The 20,239-nt window shown below is 34.2% G+C and overlaps 1 protein-coding gene across 4 annotated transcripts; it reads right to left on the reverse strand.

Moving 5' to 3' along the window:
- On the reverse strand, positions 1–19,163 carry LOC138320499 (outer dynein arm-docking complex subunit 4-like). Of its 4 annotated transcripts, none has more exons than XM_069263489.1 (11): positions 18,544–19,163; positions 13,096–13,227; positions 7,106–7,265; positions 6,779–6,834; positions 5,523–5,826; positions 4,372–4,860; positions 3,869–4,076; positions 3,399–3,485; positions 2,725–2,921; positions 1,762–1,830; positions 1–1,404 (listed from the first exon to the last, which is right to left on the reverse strand). In XM_069263489.1, the coding sequence occupies exons 1-11, from the start codon at positions 18,664–18,666 to the stop codon at positions 1,247–1,249; spliced, it is 1,983 nt and encodes a 660-aa protein (XP_069119590.1). In that variant the 5' UTR covers positions 18,667–19,163; the 3' UTR covers positions 1–1,246. The 4 variants fall into 4 exon arrangements, with proteins under 4 accessions (XP_069119590.1, XP_069119592.1, XP_069119593.1 ...); XM_069263491.1 differs by lacking the exon at positions 18,544–19,163 and adding an exon at positions 16,988–17,218; XM_069263492.1 differs by lacking the exon at positions 18,544–19,163 and adding an exon at positions 13,530–13,860.
- Positions 19,164–20,239: the final 1,076 nt, after the last annotated feature.

Raw genomic sequence — 20,239 nt, forward strand, 5'->3', positions numbered from 1 at the left:
TCGGTTTTCAAAGTATTTATTTTTAAAGACACAAAATTAACAATTAACTTTCAACGTACATGGTATAGGTAAATCGTGTAGATATAGGTAATACAAACGCCGATGTTGGTCCACCACAACACATCTCTGTTTAAATCAATCATTAAATACTGGGATAGCTAGTGATGTCATATACATACTTAGCATGGAAAACATAATATAAAGGTGCAACATATCACGTGGTCTAAAATACTGTATCGTAAAAGTCTTCATTATGATTATGCTAATGTTTGTTAAAACGTGACGAAAAAAAATATCACAGAATGCACTTCTGGAATATGTTTTATGGATAGGCTTATTACAAAAACGTGTACCTTCGAAATGAGAGCAAAGCTCCAAGCATTCAAACAAAACCACGCAAATATTTTGTTTGATGTAGGAGGAGCACGATCAAAAAGCGATTGAAAACATATCTAACACTGTAATCATTATTGATTTTACTAACAAGATATGATCATCTCCAGACCGGAAAGAAATGCGTGAAAGTGTTGTTGCTTTCTCGGCTTGACAGCAGATAAAAGCGAAATAAATACCTTATCGCAGAAAAAGACGCAACTTTGGCGAAAAAAACCCGATGATTTTTTTCTTCTGGAAAATCATGAAAAAATATCAATGAGAAAATCGTTAACTTCATTATATCGGATGACCTTCGATCCGTAGACTATATGTTGTACTCCGAAAGTAGCACTGAAAAATGGGACAACATACTGTGTGCGATAGAAATCTTTTTGACCAGATCTGGCACCTGCCTTGCCGGTGTTCTGTTTTTAAACAGATTTGTATTAAGTAACAGGTTTGTATTAAGTATCATTTGGTATTTTAACTCGGCAACCGAAACATTGGAATTGGAATTATTGCAAACTCAAAGGCTGAATATGTTGAAGAATGTAAAGTTGCATTAATCACGATTTTGTTTCATATTACAGTCTTATAACACGGGAAAGGTCTGCAGACAAAAAGTCCTCGCGCTGTTCATTATTCTACACCTTCGTCCGTGTTATAGGACCATATTCTACGACACAGTATGTCCAAATAAATGATTATCGATAATCAGTCTCTAACTGCGCACTAAGTCCCAAGTCCTGTGTTTGAATAAAAGCCACGATAACCAGAAATTCCTAAGGCATCATTTGTCCCTTACATTGGTTTTTATCAACTTTTCAGTTTTCATTTTTAGGTGTTTTTTATGCTGCGGACATGTTGGAATCTAACTCTCCACCATTACTGAGCGTGCAGAGTCGGAAGCGTGTGACGATGGCGGGTACATGTCACGTGACTCTGTCTGACCCTTCTTGGCTTTGTTTGCCAGCTTTTTGTTGACATCAATGAGAGCGTGATTCATAGCGTCTTCAGCCTGTTTGTCACCTGTTAAAACATAATTTGACACCATTTAAATAAATGTATACACATTCACCTTTATCGAAATACTGTATCTTACTTTAGCGCTATGACCACTGACAGAATTCAACCAAAATATGATGAAGCTAATTTTTCTTCATATTTCTTTATTACGACAGACATTTTATGTATTGCAATTTAGCATTGCTCTTGCACATTTGCATTTAAATATTATTAAAATTATAAGTCCTCTAAAATACAAGATGTATAATATGTTAATAAACTCACATTTGATATCGGTAATGTTGAAAAATGTTTGATTTATTAGCGAATTGTTCTCTGGAACGTATTGGTAAATACTGTAGATTACGCTTCATCACTTACCCAAAGATTGCGCATGGGCCAGTCCAGCTTCAAACGTGTGGTAGGCATCTTTAAACTTCTTCATGTTCACTAAGTAAAACCAAGGTGTAGTTTAGTAACAATGGTATGATTAATATTCTTTTCTCGGTTATTTTAAAATATCAAAGCTTCAAACATTTTCTCGGTTATTTTAAAATATCAAAGCTTCAAACATTACATTGAAATGGTTTTCCTGATACTTCACAGATACATTTTATTCAATGCCAAGAAAGGTTTCTTGCTGTGGTTTTAATAGAATACAATTTGCAAAAAGAAAAAGCACTACAGCCACTACAGAGCGAAACGAGTTCGGCGCCTACCAGCATATTCATACAGATATGTTGATTACAAAATGTACAGGTGAACTCAAGGTATGTATATTTTTTTTTTTTTTTTTGTTAAACAGGTGTTCGATGGAAAATTTGAACATTTTGAAATATTCAAACCTTGGAAAAGTGTAAAAAAAAAAATACAAATGGTCAAAACAAACGTGTAATAAACCTATTTTTAAGCACTCCAGGTAATACAGAAAACATACCAAACAAAATGATTGCGCTAAGAGCTCAACTTGATTTGCGCTCTTTTAAGAAGAGAAGTCTTCTCAGAAGAGCTTCACCTCATAGACCGAAAAGCTTCCAGAAGCAGAAGAGCTACAAATCGAGTGAACGAAAATTATATTCTTATATTCTACGGGTTGTTTGGTTGAAAATAGTTGTTCGTTTATGAAATAAAGACGGATCTGGCGATTTTATATTGTTTTCAGACGAGCTTTGACAAAGCCCTCACAGGCCTGTATCGAAAACTGCAGGACCGTCAGGATGTATACCCGAAATAAATGGCTTTAACAAACAGTCGAACCGATCGAAAACGGCCTTGAAGTAGAAGTGGACAAATAGAGTAAGGTTGCATTTGCTTGTTAAATGGGTCGTACGAAACAAGACAAACCTTCGGATAGACCGATCAGTACGCATGCCTGCAGCTGGAGTCGCTTGTCGTCTGCTTCCTGTCCAGTTTCTAGCGCCTTTCGACCAGCGTCACGCGCATATGAGAAGTTGTTTAGCATAAGGAAACAGTTGCCGATGTCATGGAATAACGCAGATGATTCTGAAGCCGTTTTGCATAATGGTGCCTTCATTGTGTACCTGATGAACAGTTGAAAGGAATGATTTAGAAGTAGATATATGCGGGAGGTAATTTCATGTAACTAGGTCTATTCCAACTTTCATTAGAATTGCAATGCACTCTCCGACAACATCGTCCCATAGACATTAACATGTCTTAAGACGTCTCAATATGACAATGTTTCATTGCAGAGCCCATTTGGTTGATTATATTGCTTTCTGAGCTTATTGCTTTTAAAAGTAAAAGAGGAGACGGAATAAAAAAAAAAAAAAAAAAAAAAAAAAAAAAACAACATCAATCGTAATGGCGACAACCTTTATGAGTGATAGGTACATAAAACTCATAATTCAACATTTTTCTTCCTGATATGCTATAACCTTTAAAACATTTTAAAATTCATATTATTTTAATACACCTTCAGAAATTCTGAACCGAGATATCATCAACTTAACTCTACAAACCGACAGTGATACGACCGAATTACTAGAACCACTTACATTTCCAGGGCTCGGTTAAACTTCCCTTGTAGCATGTGGGTTCGGCCTAGGTTACCAAGGGCTCTGTGGCGGGACACGTGTAAATCACTGCAAATAAATCAGAATTGTTCTATTGTTACATGAAGGTGTTGACAGGATTATTGTAATACAGAATCATTTTAAAATAAGACGTTCAAGTCTGTAATGATACCGGTATTGCATGACCTTAATTGATGATCAAGTTAAAAAGTTATTATGTATTCAGGGTTGAAATTGTTAGGATTACGTAGATACACGCTTGATTTACCTTTAAAGCTCTTGAAATTAAGCAAAATACAAAATACTGGAAAAACGTATACAAGATTACACGTAATAGACGGCATCTGCCATACAAAGGTAGGCCCAAATATTATAGAGTCATACAGCAATATAGATTATGATAGCCAGATGTTTCCCTCATTTTGTGTCGGATCCATTCTTATACCATTTACCATTTCTCTCCTATTTTCAGGTCTACTGTGTGATATTTTAGCGCCCGTGTAAAGTCGCCAGCGTTGACAGCCACGTTACCAAGGTAACTGTTGAGTATGCCGGTCAGCTCAAACTTTTCCGGAACATTAGCATCAGAATATTTCGTCAACAATTCAAGTCCAGCTTCACATTTTCTGACGGTGTCCGCAAATTTCCTTTGCGCGAAAACTGATAACACAAAAAAAACCACAATAAAAATAAAATAAAAAATAAAATAAAAAGTAATTAAAAATATAAATAAAAAGACCCCTTAAATAACCTAAACATTACCTTTAAATATTTGTTTCTAATTCAGATATTTTTAACTTAAATACTGCGATAACATAATTAACACGATTATAATATTTAGAGAGTAAAACACATCGATTAACGGTTATATTACTTGGTAATGGCCGAGTATGGCAATGATTTAACTTCATACTTTCTAAATTATGCAAATAAATGATTTTCAATCAATACTTACGCGTTTGAATGAGATCTAATTCTTTTTTAAGATAATCCGTGACAGCCTGACTGTTGGACTTTGTTTCCTCTTCAGTCTGTTTTGAATCGGTCGATTCCTCATTTTCTTCCGCTATTTCCGTCATTCTCCGTACACCCATGTCGAGGCTGGGATTATGACTTTCGAACTTAAACTCAAGAGAAGCAGGATCCGGCTTAGGCTTTGTTCCTTTATCGGGCTTTGTTATCCCTAACCTCGATTTTATTGTCTTAGTTTTCCAGCTCATTCCGGAATCGCCGGATTTCCACGTTGTTTTGGATTCCGTCGTCCGAGCTGTTCCGATAGTATCTACCGACAATGAACTTTCACTGAATCTCGTTGCCCTTGATTTCTGTAGAGGCGGGGGAGGTGGAAGTGGTCCTAGACGATTCCAATAATGGTAGCGATCGTACAGAAAACTGACAGCATCCTCTGCTTTGTCTTGAATAGGACTGCCCATACCCCCAACAGCTGAAAGAAAATAAAGATAAATTGTCAACTTTTTTGAAATGCACCAGTTTCTTCAGGTTTGCCACATTCACCACAATAGAGAGGTCGTGACGTGACACAGAGAAGAGCGTTTTACCTCTACTTGACATACAAAATTTTAAGTTTCCTTGGTAGAAAAGCAATGATATCATATCTCAAACACAGATACCGCATCTGTTTCAAAAACACTTTGATTTATGTTTCATTTTATAGAAAAACAAAACGTTTTTTCCTTGTCTTTGGCAGAATGGAGATCGATTAGTATCTTTAAGTAATGATACAATGTTCATGATCAAGTGAATGATCCTAAAGCGACTAAAACAACCTGGGTATTTTTATTTCTAAATTCGCTTTTTCATATCCATTTCTTCCACAGTTTTGCAGAAAGAAAATTAAATGCAAAGATATACAGTATATGTAGTCAACTAAATTATTCTCTTTTAAACACACGTTTAAGTTTTTGTAATATGTTTTTTCACTGATGTGCAATATTGAAGTTTACTTTTTCAAGATAATATGTAACATATTAATTAGTAGTATCGAATGAACAGTATTTGATGATAATTATTAATAAATATCGTATCGAAAAAGCGCCTTTACCAGGCCACATAGAAGTGACAGCAAGAGGACTTGATCATTGTTACCTGGAAAAACTGTGCTACTCGAGAGTTTTTCAAGATATTTCTTGTCCTTGTAGAGTTCCTTCAGGGTCGTTTTCACCATTTTACTCTCAGGCCTTTTTTCCTCTTCATTTAACGTTGCAACTGAAGTTGATGGGGTGTGTGATAGGTTCGGAAGTGACGTCACACGCGGAAGAGCGACTGCCGGTGTTTTGTGAATTCTGATAAGCTGACACAGTGGCCGGTCTTTGAATGTTGCACTGGGCTTTGGTAAATGTTTGGTTGAACTCTTCGTTTTGTTCTCAAATACGAATGGTTTCCCGGATGGCTGAAATGAAACCAAAATGTATAACCATATGTTATCATGCTTCAGAAATGCAAACCAAAACCTGTGTTTATTGCAGTCTTCAAATAACATAATTTATAATTAAAATAAATAATTCAGTAATAAGTTTAATTGCTGTGAGAAAATATTAAGTATTTGTTTGAACATATACATAAATAAAGAAAATTGTTACAATAAATTAAATTAGGATTTATCCCAAAAGTGAAAATGTCAAATATCGACAAAAGATTTATGTGTACGGATCTTCATTAAAGAGTTGATGTTAGCTATGTTACACCTGTTTCATGGTCGAGACTAATGTAATGGAAATTTTGCAGTTATGGACACGGATTGTATCGTATAGAGTATAATACCTTGCTGCTTCCGCTTTTTGCGAGTGACTGATAAAAGGAAGTCTGAATCGTCCAAGTGAAATCGATATGGTTGATACATTGTTTCCATTTCCTTAAATTAGCGTTCATACACATATAACTAAAACTAACGAACGCTGAACGACATCTCAAGGTTTTAGCTACCTGTTTTGATAAGCCTTCTTTGAGTGAAAACAAAACCAACCGTACATCATTGATTAGTTTCTCGATGACTTTGGAGAATCTACGTGTTATCAAGGTCAGTGTGACATCCTCCATTTCTCTCTTAACCGAATTCGTTTTGTATAATATTCTACATTTGAATAGTAAAAATATTAAAGATTTTCCTTTTTCCAAAGTAGGATCTAAGACAAGGGTTGTTAAAAAGAGATATAACAAAATACATTCCAAATTTAAGCAACCATTTTTTTTATTATATAAAGCCTGAACAGTATCACGTTGGGAAGGACGGAAATTTGATTCTCAGCCCCATGCACGAAATAGTTCTGGAAATTGGAGTTTAGGAAGTGGGAAGTTGGGGTGTTATTTATGGTTTCAATGCTGTCAAAAGAGGGAGGACTTACCGATTTGTGGACAAGGTATGTAAGATCTCCAGCGTGCGTGAGCTTCATCCTCTTTGCTTTAAAAGAAAAAAGATTTTTTTGAATTGCACACAATGTTCAGGTTACCATAGGATATGTACAGATGAAGGTTTTTTTTGAGTCTTAAATTTCTGGTAGATAATGCATAGCTTGATATTGCCCATATATTCGGAAGTTTTATATAAGTAAATCCAGAGTGAAAAACATTTCATTGCATTGAAAATGAAGTTAAAAAATATACACCACACAGCGACTCTAACATAAGTTATGAGAAGTTAAGTTTCAATTACTGAAAGAATGGTGAAGTACTTTTTTTACGATTTCCCTTGGTGATGAAGTGATCACTTTTCCTCACTCCTTCCTGGAACGCCGCACTTTTTGGGTAATGTTTCAGTCCCCTGTTGTAATACACTAGTGCCATCTCGTAGTTCTGGGTTTTAAATAGTATTTCTGCCTTCTGCAGCAGAGCCTGTAACGTATGACAATGCTGACAATGAAAGGTACTATACAAGAAAAGTATAGACCAGGTAAAGAGATCGCACGCTGCTACTTCCTTGTAAGTGAAATGTGTTGTAGGCCTACACGATCATCGATCATAAAAATACCGGTCCAAGTGCTGAAGACAATGAACCATAAACTGTTTCTAACATATCTGATAAAATATATTAACATTGACATACTTCTTATAGCATGTTATTATGTTGTTTAATTCATCACGTATCCTTGGAGAAGAAACATAACTGACATCAGCTTAGAATTAGTGCTAGTCAAATTGATTGAATGTTGAAGGTAAATGGTATTACAGATAATAATAGTCATAATAATTTTACTTCGTCATGTCATTGGAGTATTCAAAGATAATCATTTTATGTCAATCTTTTAAAGTTTAAACATGGTTTTGTTTTCAAGAATAATTTCTAGCGAACATGGATATGTCAAGTATCGACGAAGGCTTGGAATTCACGAATGCTTTTTGTCAGATTTAATTAAAAATGTAATGGCGATACACAGTAGTGTCTATACTTTGTACATTTTGTATAGAGTGATTATGGGAAATGATGGAAGATCACTAAATATCTACCATCCAATTTGCATGGAATACGGTCAATTAGATTTATTTCATATAACTATGCACATATTAAAGAACCCTCATCACATATTGTCTAACATGTTTAATACACGTATATTGAGATTGCCTAAAACTATTTAATTTTATGAAACCTCTAGTAATTTATTGCGTTCGGAGAAAACTTTGATTCGTGTAGAGTCAATGTATGCTTATTAACCCAGCTGTGATTGTGTTAGCGTGGTAGTAGACTGGTATTTATGTATGATTTTTGCATTAGTTTGGTTGATATTTGTAATGCTATCTTGCTGATAGCTGCTAGTTGCTGCTAGTTTTACATTGTCACGTAGAGACACCATTCAAACCTAAATGTGTAGAGCTAAAGAATATATAGCGCTCTTACTCGATCAATCGATTGAACAGAATTCATTCGCTTCATTGCGCCTTTAATGAATTCAAATCAATATACATTATTATGAATATAATGCTCGCAAATACCATTGACTGAACAATAACTATTCACAGGCAGTTTTCCTCGGAAATCTGACGGACCTCTAGAGCTCTTTTGACATACAATATATATTTTATAATAAAAATGTATCCACAATTAAATGTGTTGTTGTTGTCATCAACAAAGTGAATAAGTATACATTAACAATCAATGATCAATGTTGATGAGGAATAAATCATGGTAAGTATTCAATTTACAAATTGATAATGGCGCAGTAGCAATATTTACGGTATTAACAAACCAACCAACACAACGTATACAGGACACATGAAACCGTTGGTTATCAATTTGCACGTTGAACACACAAGGATGTTTTTGTTGTTATCAGTGAGACAAATACCTTTTTTTGCTATTGCTTATACATTGTATCATCGAAAGTGAGGTATCCTTAAAATTAATGAATTTATTCGAATACAAGGTGTGATAATCTCTACTAGTTTTTTGCGTTTAAGATAAATTTACAATGTATTAGTGTATTATAGCCATAAGCGTTACTATCGATCACAATTCATTATGATTGTTCAAAACGGATACATTTTGTTTATGGGTATGAACTTAACTAGCAATAAGCATTTGAACTGGTGTCATAGCCACATAGCCTTCCCTAGTGTTAATATATATAAATCATTACAGTCATTAAAAGTCAATCATTACATATTTTGTGTGTGATAATTTTGCCTGTTTATATACTTTTATTATATCGAATTCAAAGTTTATCTAAATGGTAGTCAAGAAGTTAAGGTTTCTGACTTCGGCCACCGTACATGTACGACCAATGGATATCTGACTTGGAGGCCGATGGTTGTCAAACATTTGTGCAGTAGTTGGCCTGTATGGTTTTCTGTCACCAGAACCTGGTGATTTGTTGATAGAATATACAACAATCTTCTTTATTTACCTCTTCATCTTCATCAATACCATCCTCCTCATATAATCCTTCCAGTACGTAATCGTACCGACTGTATCGCTCCAGCCAGTCGATGGTGTCAGCCGACATCTTTTTATCACTTTACGTTAGACAGTTTCAATCCACGTCGGTAATAACCACTAACATGGTAATATCTCCATTATCTGTCTAGTATTCGTGCAATTTCCGATAAAACCTGCAGCTCCATGTTCAATATCTCTGTTGGTTTACACTTTCTTTACAAAACTTCAGAGCTTTATTCTGTGTATCGTGTGAGGATAAACTCCATCATGAATATTGATACTACTATAGGGTTCATTACTTTCTTTTCATTGATATATCTTCTCATGTGGAGAATATGTTTCTTCACTTCAATTTCCTCAAGATATGTTATGCCTGACACAGCAAACCGATTTGAATTCCTGTCACCAGCATAAGTGTCCTAGCTGTGACTATGGTTTACCTGACATAGGTAAAATGAATTTAGACTTTCAACGTGTCAGACCGTCCAAACACATAATAGATTGACTGTATAATTACCAGTCCGCTGGAGATCTCTCGCCAATACACACAGGGTCGATCAACAACTAGTCGGGCGAATCGTAATAGGTTTCTCCACGCAAGCATTGACTATCAAAATTTGTACGCTATTATTATGGCTTGTCAGTTATAAAGCAATAACATAATTCAGTTTTCTATTGACATGTGCGTTTATAGCAATGCAAATATTTTAATTATAGTAAGAAATCTCCCAGATAATGCGCTTACGGAAAAAAGAATGTTTATATTGATACACATTTACATTAAACGGTTATGATGAATAAATGAAACGATTTATTTTTAGTCTATTGTAATACGCGTAGACAGATCAAACACACAGGCAGTGTAATGTTATAGACATCAAACCCAGTAATCTGTTGTGGACTGTTATTGATGTTGTTTTAGTGCAATGTGATCTACTTCTGATCCGTACACATATATTTGTTTAACATGACCTAATTCGATATATAATAGAATATAGAACATTTCCAATACAGGATCTATTTAGTTCCTCTACAGCGGTCTAAAATGGTTCCTTTTCCAGTTATGGTAGCTTTATAGTTAATTAGTATTTCCTGATTTTTCCAATTATCATCCATTCTATTTTAAAGCAGTTTTTGTCGGATAGACTGTGCCACAGCTTCACCTTTCGTATCATTACATAATAGTGTGCTGGATTGCTGTGAGAAGATCAGTTTTGTATTTCCTCCGCTACTATTTCTAGTTGCAACATTTCCCCATAGTTTTAAGTAAGTCACTGTTTATCATAGATGCTATGCTCAGATGATATTATAACATTGTATAGGTCGAAAGTATATTTTAGAACGCCTCCATACATGTAGTATAACGATGCCTTGATATGGAAATTGAATTGAAAGATTTGATTTAAAGTATATATAATATAGAATTTAATAATATGATTGACCAGTGTGAATATTCTTCATGCATATATTTCAGAAATATAAATGGCTAGGTCGTGTATATGTCCCCAGGCCATAACACATGTAACATGACAGTTTTGTAAGTTTTACATGTCCGGTTAAATGTTCGTGTCTGGTCAGTTAATTGTGACATATACATTTTATATGTAATAACCTTAATATGTTGTACCGACAATTATGTTCCGTGTCGTATCTATTCTGACAAACATTTACACGTAGGCACAAATTCACATAGGGTATAAAAAGGCCTGACAGAGATAGGCAGAAATAGTCTGCACCGCTCCCTCGGGAGTACGGTCCCACTCGGGATTCAAGATGCCAGGTGCGGCATGAACTGTACTTGTATATTGTAAAATGTATACAAGCTAAAATAAAACGTCGACACAACATTGGAGTCATTCGTCTTTCATCAACACAATAACTACGTGAACCTCACGGACGATGAACCAACAACCCAAATCAAGCCATACTCTATCAAACTTTAAAATATTATATATATGCCATATGTGCATGATATAATCTTTAACGGCCATTTTCATGTCAATGTCAAAAATGACGCGATGACTATGTATTTGTAAAGTAGAAACCGGTAGAATAATCGCTCTTTGCACCTGCTTTATATACTAGTGAACATGATGGTAGGATTATTGGTGACCGAAATATACTCCAAACCCATTTGTTTTCCTGAAATGTGCATTTTTTCGCATATTCTGCTAAAATTTACAAGCTACACAAAAAATTATCAGTCAATAGCAATGTCATATGGTCCATGCAGATGTTTTGTTTTTTACTCATTTATGTTCAAGTGTACCCAAAAAGTGGTATTAAGGCATCCAAAATCTAACTGGCTTGGACAGGGTATAATACCTATAGTATAATAATTTACCTGTGTTTGGAATGAGTAACATTGAAACAGAAAAGATATCCTTCAATCCAGACAAAATATACTTTAAAGTATGTAAGTCAAAAGTTCATAGTTAATGGTAGAATGTTAGATACTTAATCACGCAACCACCTCGAGCTCCCTCCAACAATGGAATGCGTTATACATGTAGTTAGTATTATACAATGTCAGACATCTAATTTAATGACCAACGCGGCCCCCTAGAAATTATACATCTCACTATAAGTAAGCTAAAACCTAAATTCACATCCCCCGTTTTCCATTATTGAGGAATTTATTACAAATTAGAATTAATAAATGTCCTTTATAGTCAGTTTTTATTACTATTGACCGTCTATTGTTATCTCAACAACACAGGTGTCACATATCAATGCCCGATTTCATTCCCGTAAACCCTTCAATGGAATTTGTACTTAACCGCTGCATATTATAAAAAATAGCACGTTCGATTATAATAGTTAGGTCGAATTATGAATAGAATTTAATTTTGATTATATTTCGGCTTCAGTTATGACCATAAAGACGTATTATTCTGCAGCTTTTGCTTGAATGCTCTGGATCAGTTTTGCTCTAGATTATATTATTGTTATACATATCTAATGTAATTTGACGTACCAAAACCGTATTGCTTGATAAGGAAAGAAACACGTCATCAAAGGTAAAACAAACAATATAGTTCATTTATTCTTATTCCATAATAATAAAATACAACGTGATATAGAAAAGGTTGTTTCTGATAATATTATTTATTTGACATAAAGTTATTGTTCATATATGAGTATGTCCATGGTAATAATTTTTATCTTCATTTGACCTCCACGTTAGCCACTGTTTCCGAGAACAAAGTTAAATTGAAAACTAAATTGATAACTTGTATAGGATTTAAAGATTTTAGTGTTTTTGATATTGTCAGTCTTGTGGAAATAATTGAACTATACGGAGTGTGCAACACCCGCTCGCGGGGTTCGCCAGGTATTTCTCCGTCTTAATTACAAGCCTGATTAACTATCGTAATTTTTATTAACTAATATCAGATTTAGGTTGTTAATTATATCAGTAGACAACATTTTTACAATTCAAAATATTACAAATGCATTATGAGACTAGATGATTATGATTTTTGCAGTAGAACTCGGTCAAATAAATGATGAGAATATATACCATTGAGTATAATGGCGTATAATGGCGTTGTGCAATGGCTCAATGTATGTAGCCAGCATGGGTCGTGTATTTCTGTTGAACACATTTTGCAAACTGTGTAAGCAGCTTAAATCATACGCCAACAGGAGAACACTGGAATCATGATACATGTATACATGATGAATGCTAGTGATTGTTCGGATAATTTGTTATTCATAAACAAGAAATGTTACTTTGATTATCACATGCTTTGCGCATTACATAGACTTTAAGAATCATTCATTACTTACCTCTTTTTCTAAGTTGTCGAGGTGGAGAGCTGTGTCGATGTCATCTGTAGCCTTTCTGATCTGATTTAGTTTGAGATGACACTTTGATCTGTTGATAAGCGATCTTACATCTGCTGGATCGCAGCGTAAAGCCTTAAAAGGCAAAAACAATATATATCATTTAGAAATTGGACAAATGAAATTCAAAAGAAATAATTCATCCACCAGGTCTCAGCTCGATAAATGACAGATTGTTTTTCATCTGGGATCGCGAATGGTAATTTATATAGTAAAAACAACCCATATTATAATTATTTACTATAGATCACTGAGTGCCGTACATTTCCGATGTTTTGGTAGTATAGCATGAGCTCGTATTCCTATCAAAATAGTCGGCCATTGTGTTTGAAGAGTTATCATTCTTTGATCACAAAATTTGCGATTTCAAAACTTACAGGACATGGGATTTAGTAATATGATCAGTCGGCTACAACTCTGTAAATAAAGAATTCCCAAACGTTTGTAATATAGGATAGGTCCAAATATGGATAGCACTAAATCTCAGGTCAATGTACACAGTATGATTCGCTGTGCTGTGATAAATACTGTTTCCGATTAGTGTAATCCACCTGTATACAAATGTCGGCCTGATCCACAAGGCTTGGATAGTTATCAGCTTATAAACTAAGTAATCCAAACATGTCGATTCGGGTATTATTTCGGACTTTAAAAGTCAATGTTGTCCGTTGTCTGAACATGATATAAATGTTCTTATATAAACACATCGTAACAATTGTAACGCGAATAGTCCTGTTTGCGATCGTACGAAGTACGGGATTTTGAATGTTAGAAACACTTCGATATGTGTAAGACCTGAAGTATTACACACATATATATAAAGGAGTCCGTATCATTAAAATCAAAACCCTATACGTGTGTGAAGGACGTCTTTATAAGGCCACTTCTATCTTGACTTTACTGATGTTCAGGTTTTATGTTATTTTACCGTTTCTCATTAAACATTCTGTAAAATAGTTGTTGGATTTTATCTGTGTTTCATAGGAGTGTTTTAGTTTTGGATTTAATAATTTTTTTAAATATTTTGTATCTAATATATACAGTGGGATTGAGCACAAGTTTTCAATCTAGAGTAAAGCCCTCTCACAGTACTATTTGTTTGCTGATTATCGGCCAAACAAACAAGTAATGGGAGAGCTTAGGTTTTATACGTAAAGAAGTTTGAAAACGAGAGTGCAAAATATAATAAGAGAAGAAAAATAGAATAGGGAAAATACTGTATATTAATCAATTTGTATAATTATTTTTCTAATTCATTTTGAAAATGAATCTGAAAGGAAATTGGCTGACAGACGGCCATCTTGAATTTTGATAATTGAAGCTTGTGTCTGCTCATTACAACTGTTACTAAATAGCCTGTCTATAATCTCATTTTGTAAGATCCTCTCGATCCGACCATTTTTGTGCTTGTTCCATTTTAGGTTTGTTGGCAGAATTACAGTTAACATTATATAATGAATTTATTCCACGTTTAATTTTCTTTGGTTCATATTGGTACAAATTTAACTTCATACTGTTATTGGGCCAGGTTGGGTGGGTCAAATAAAACAAATAGATTATGATATTATTTTTACTTTTTTTTTGTCCGGGCCATAACATCAAAATCAGCGTAGACATCTTCACATAAATTATTATATTAACTTACGGTCTACGCCTAATGTACTATCATTATAGATCATCCTAGTGCTTATCACCAGAGCAAAGTTTAATGTCGAGTAGTTCATTAGAAATTTTCAAAAATTTCCGGATATTTAATATAAATATTAATTTAATTTAATAGTTTAATATCTAGGACATGGTGAACAGTTGCAGTGTACTTGAAATACATGATTGACAATGTATTTGCCATTCCGTTATATCATAACGAGGTAGTATACTGCATAACATGAAATACTCTTGTGCATTTATTTTCATGATTTGGCGTATTTAAAGTATGCTGTGTGTAGAAATATGCATGCCTGGCCTATGGAACAACGGTTCTTATAATATATGTAACAAATTTCGTCATTTTTAAATACATTTTTCGTTCCACAGCACCCGTCCATATCCTATCGTAATTTTATTTTCCCTGTGAAGCTCAATATCAGTCATACCTTTTGGTCATGTCTGTGTGAACAAACGTGTGTGTCTATTCACCAGAGATTGCGTGTTTTGTGTTTGTAGATTAGGGGTCTGTCAGCTGACCCGTAACCTTATACACAGGGGACCGATCTAGATGTTGTAAGATTACATACAAAGCGTCAGATAGACATCAGCCCCGCAGATGTAATCCGCGTCTGGTTTACACGTTACATTAAACACAATCACAGACCTATAATATATTTATTATACATATCGATACACACGTCTGGAATTATACCTTATATACATTCATATCATTTCCTTCTTTATTTAAATTACAAGTAACATATCCTAGTTGAAATACATAAACTTTACATTTTTCTTTTTCATATGTTTTCTCGGGTATAATAGCACAATGTTTATAATTTTCATGTTAAATCATCAGATATTTAAAAAAAAAAGATAGATGATGTTAAACTATAAACGTTTTTCTGATAAAAAGATAAACAGAAAAAAACAGACATCAAATGTAGTTTAGAAATAGGATTTGGAAACAAGTTTGGCGTTAATCTATGGTATTCTTTCCGGTACAAGTGACTTTTCAAATGTGAATTTGAGTTTAAGTTGTGAGCATTGCCTGTTCGAACCACTAACGTTTACCTCGAAAGTGTAATTAAATGTTAAGCAATGCGTTAATTTCGTTAAAAGCATTTTAGATTTATGTTTTGTATGCTTTGTGGGGTTTATATGATGCGTTTTGACATAACAATAAAATACTTTGGATATGAACTTGAGTGCAAGTATGGAAGGTAAAACGCAGTTTTGCCAACTCAGCTGTGCTGTTGTTTTACATGCAATTCTCGATATGCCAGGGGTTACCATCGCTTTCCTTATATATCAGTCCGCTAGATCTGTCTATATATTAGGTCTTTTTTGCCTGATAAATAAATTAATAATAATAAAAAAGACCTGGTTATATAGGTAGATTTAGCGGAGTAGTTATATATCCACAGTGTTACCTTGGATATCGAGGGTGACCCTGTACTAATCATGTTATTGGGCCCATACTGATTTGGAATGTTGTTTATCTGCTCCTTATCGGTGTCTCTCATCTAACTTTAGGCTGTTATACTATCGGTAATAGCTGTTAATAGTACATAAAACAAACAAACAAACCATCCGCACAACCAATAATACACTATATCCCGCCGTCATTTTACAAACATACATTCTCACTTCAAGTCAACATCTTCAATATTTCAAAATAACCTAAATTACCCTTTCTGATATTTCTATTAATTTCCCAGTTCCTTTCGGTTTTGATGTTCACCCACCTTACCCCGTATTTTTTACTTACAAAATGTACCAGCTGATATACTGTATGTCCCCAGCAACTCACACGCAACTTATGATTATTCTACCTGGTTCATTTCCCTCGACTCCACTATTTCTCAAATCACAAACTCTCTAAAAAACCTTTCTCCTCGTTAACACAAATGTCCCATTACTTGATGCATACTATCAATTATATATCCCCAGCACTCAAACTAAATACGCCGCTCTCCATTTTAACTTTACGATTTCCCAACACACAGCGTATCTTCTTTTACCAAATATTGCTCTCTCCGCCTCACAACATCTCCACAGCCTTTACTTATATCGCAGCGCTGTCTTTGCTATCAAACCAAACATTTACCACCATCTATTTCAAATCTCCTTTCATCAATCCCTTATATTAAATTATTTTCCTTTACACATTAATGTATTTTCGTACCTGATTTAGATGAAAATCGCTGATTAGCTTTGATTAAAAGTTTCCTCCAATGATAGTACACGTCGAAGCAAGGATATATGTTCCAAATGTTTTCTATCCACGGTAATGTCACAATTTTGATACATTAATTAAATTGAATTGAGACGCCTTTTATGTCCACGGGTTGACAAATTGATTTACAAATGCCGTGACTTGTGTGTATATGTACAGGTAGACTGTAGAAGACTGACAAACATACAGGTGCGCATATAGGTACCCGTGTTTATACACTGACACCGTAATACAGGTGTAAGTAAATATAATAAATAACGTTTCTTTTCTCACCTGGGTCTTTAAAACCAGTTGAGAGTTATTTAGCAGCGCATGTTGTAAAAGTTCAATTAAGCAAAGCTCTAAGGGAGATTTCCTGTACGTACTTTACTTCGATAACCATTATTTCATTTCATATTTGCTAAATTGGAATTGAAACTGAACGTATATGAAATGCCTCCCAACAAGCACATCATCAAACGTTCCCATGTATTTCCTTCGCCTATTCGTCCATTATATACATTAGATATTAATAAACGACCTCCGTGGTGTCGGATAAACTTCTGACTACTATATGTCAATTATCTTTATAAATATATCAAACTATCATGAATAACCATTACAACATTAAGGCCGCAATTACTTTGTGTGTAAAATTCAACTACTGGGACACAAATACACCTGTAATGCGCTGTGATTGGTGGTTTTCAGTCGGGAACTCCCTTTTCCCCTCCGTGTGTGTACTATAAATACATCGGTTTATGATAAGAGTATACTCAGATTTTTGTGTTATATATCAATAACATTAAAAAACATTCAAGGTAATTCATATAATTTAATCTTTTTGTGCTGATATTCAATTTTTATTGATTGACTCTTTTCTTATAGAAATTATTATACAACCAATCAAATGCACTGTTGTAGTCGGCGTCATCATTTTTTAACGTTTTGAGCTGATATGTATCTTGGTTTGAATACCGATACTGGATGCAAGTATATAATAATGTAGCATAAAAACTATTGACACTAAATTGATATCTTAGAAACTTGAAATATTTAGCTAAGTATGAAAATAGAAATTTTGTACATGAAATTTGTTTTCATGTGTATCAAAATTCAAAGTAAATATATGCATTTCGATTACTTTAAACAGTATTAACATTATATTAACAGTCTTTTAATCCTTAGATTCTGATAGGGAAAACTTCCACCTTACGTTCTAACTAAAAAGTATAGCTATACTACATGTACAAAATTTAAGTAATACTCGGCCACAGTGATCGCAGTTTGTATAAATTGGTAAATTGTAAAAAAAGTAAAAAATGTATATAAATCATAAATCACAGTTGAGATATTAACAGTTTAATGTAAAAATGCATATTTATTTCCAATTAAATCATGTCACAGGTTAGGGGCGAGTAACGGAAGCGGCATTTATATCATAAACGTTTGAATCCGATACAGACACTTTATCTCTAAAAAAAGGTGAGATAATTACAAGTGTACCGCATATTTTGTATACCTACCATATTATACAATTGCAGGGCCGCTCTGTACTTGTCTCTTCCCAGCATACCATCCCCATCTTGTCGGTACAAATCTGTCATCACCTCCTTCCGTCGACGGTTAAAGTTCCCACTTCCAGCCATTTTGATGTCAACACAAATATCAATTACCTGAATTATCAATTTTTATTAAATATTGAATGATCACCTAAGGAATGAGAACATTCTGAAGTCTTTGTCACACATTTGGTCACACTGTTCTCCATGGATCCCTTCTGTAATCAATAACACCGTTATAATTTGTAAAATGTGCGACTATATTCCGAAACTCGTGGCGTGGCTATCCTTACAACCAAAACGATATATATCCCTGATCTGAACAATAACTAGATATATTCCAACAACTTGTGATTTCTCCGAATTTCAAAAGCAGATGAGTTAAATTCTAAGTTCTGTTTCGTTGTCAATGAAATATATTTCGAAGGAACTTCGGTGGAAGTGGTTGTCGGAGGAGAAACTCTCTAGGTATTTAGTTTGATCTGGTAAGTACAATATTAAGCGATATAATCCCGGTCACGGTATAATCCCGGGATATATAAAACACACAAACCTTACCAAGTGTACTAAGACAAATGAGATTAATATTAGGACCCAGTATTATCATATTTTCTTCATAATCCCCACTACTGAAAGTAGTGTCAGCCGACACGGATCTGATATATAATCACAACAAAACGGGAACTTTATGTAATTATTTGTTTACGTTCTCCCTGTACCATGCTAAAATAGATACTAACATTTAGCCAATTTGATAATGTTTTAAAGATTTTTTAGCAGGTTATATTAACCTTTGAGATATTTCAAAGCTGGACAGGCTGTGACGTTTTGATATTGGGTCAAGTGTGCGCTAGTTTTCGTGTGTTTAATAATGAGCGTTTGCCGTGATATCGGATTTATTGATATATGATACGTATGTATTTTAGATTGTATGACAAACTGATTGGGGGAGATAGGGAGTGCGCCACCTGACTTAACAGGTGTACTTATACCGTATACAGAGGAAAACTATTACACTAATTGATATTATTAATTGTCTTAATTACTATTGTTAAGTATAAAGATGCTATCGCATACATGTGTATTACATCAAACAATACGGCTGAGATCAGAGATTCACATCGGTAGTATATAATCAAGTCAAATCAAACAACTAGAATATTGACCATCATTTCACCTTGGTCGTTTTACATGGCGAAGTGTTGAAGTTACGGTGCTGAAAAGGTATCCCACATTCTAAAACTAGCCCTCCGAATCTAGGGCGACCGAGGAGACGAATGTTTATGATGTACCTCTGGGTTGCAAGTCCGAAACTTAACAGGGAACAATAAAATAAACCGTAAACAATCCAAAACGGTTGATACCTAATACGCATGAGTAGGTAGATACTACAAGCTAATGGACATGCTTATTTGAATTTTTTTATTTAATTTTAAAATGAATTTTTAAAGTCTTACGTTATACATATAGCGTATATTTCGACATACATATATATACCTATATTTCGACAAATATAGTTATCAACGATCGTAAAATGTTATTTCCAGACATCTAAACATTCAGATTATTTCTTTCTGGCATTGATCACAGCGGCTGATGTTTAGTTAAATCCAAAACACTGTATTCAACATGATTCTACATTTAAAATGTTCCTGATTTT

Source organism: Argopecten irradians, chromosome 4 (genome assembly GCF_041381155.1).
Source record: "Argopecten irradians isolate NY chromosome 4, Ai_NY, whole genome shotgun sequence".
In the NCBI taxonomy this organism is placed as follows: Eukaryota; Metazoa; Mollusca; class Bivalvia; order Pectinida; family Pectinidae; genus Argopecten; species Argopecten irradians.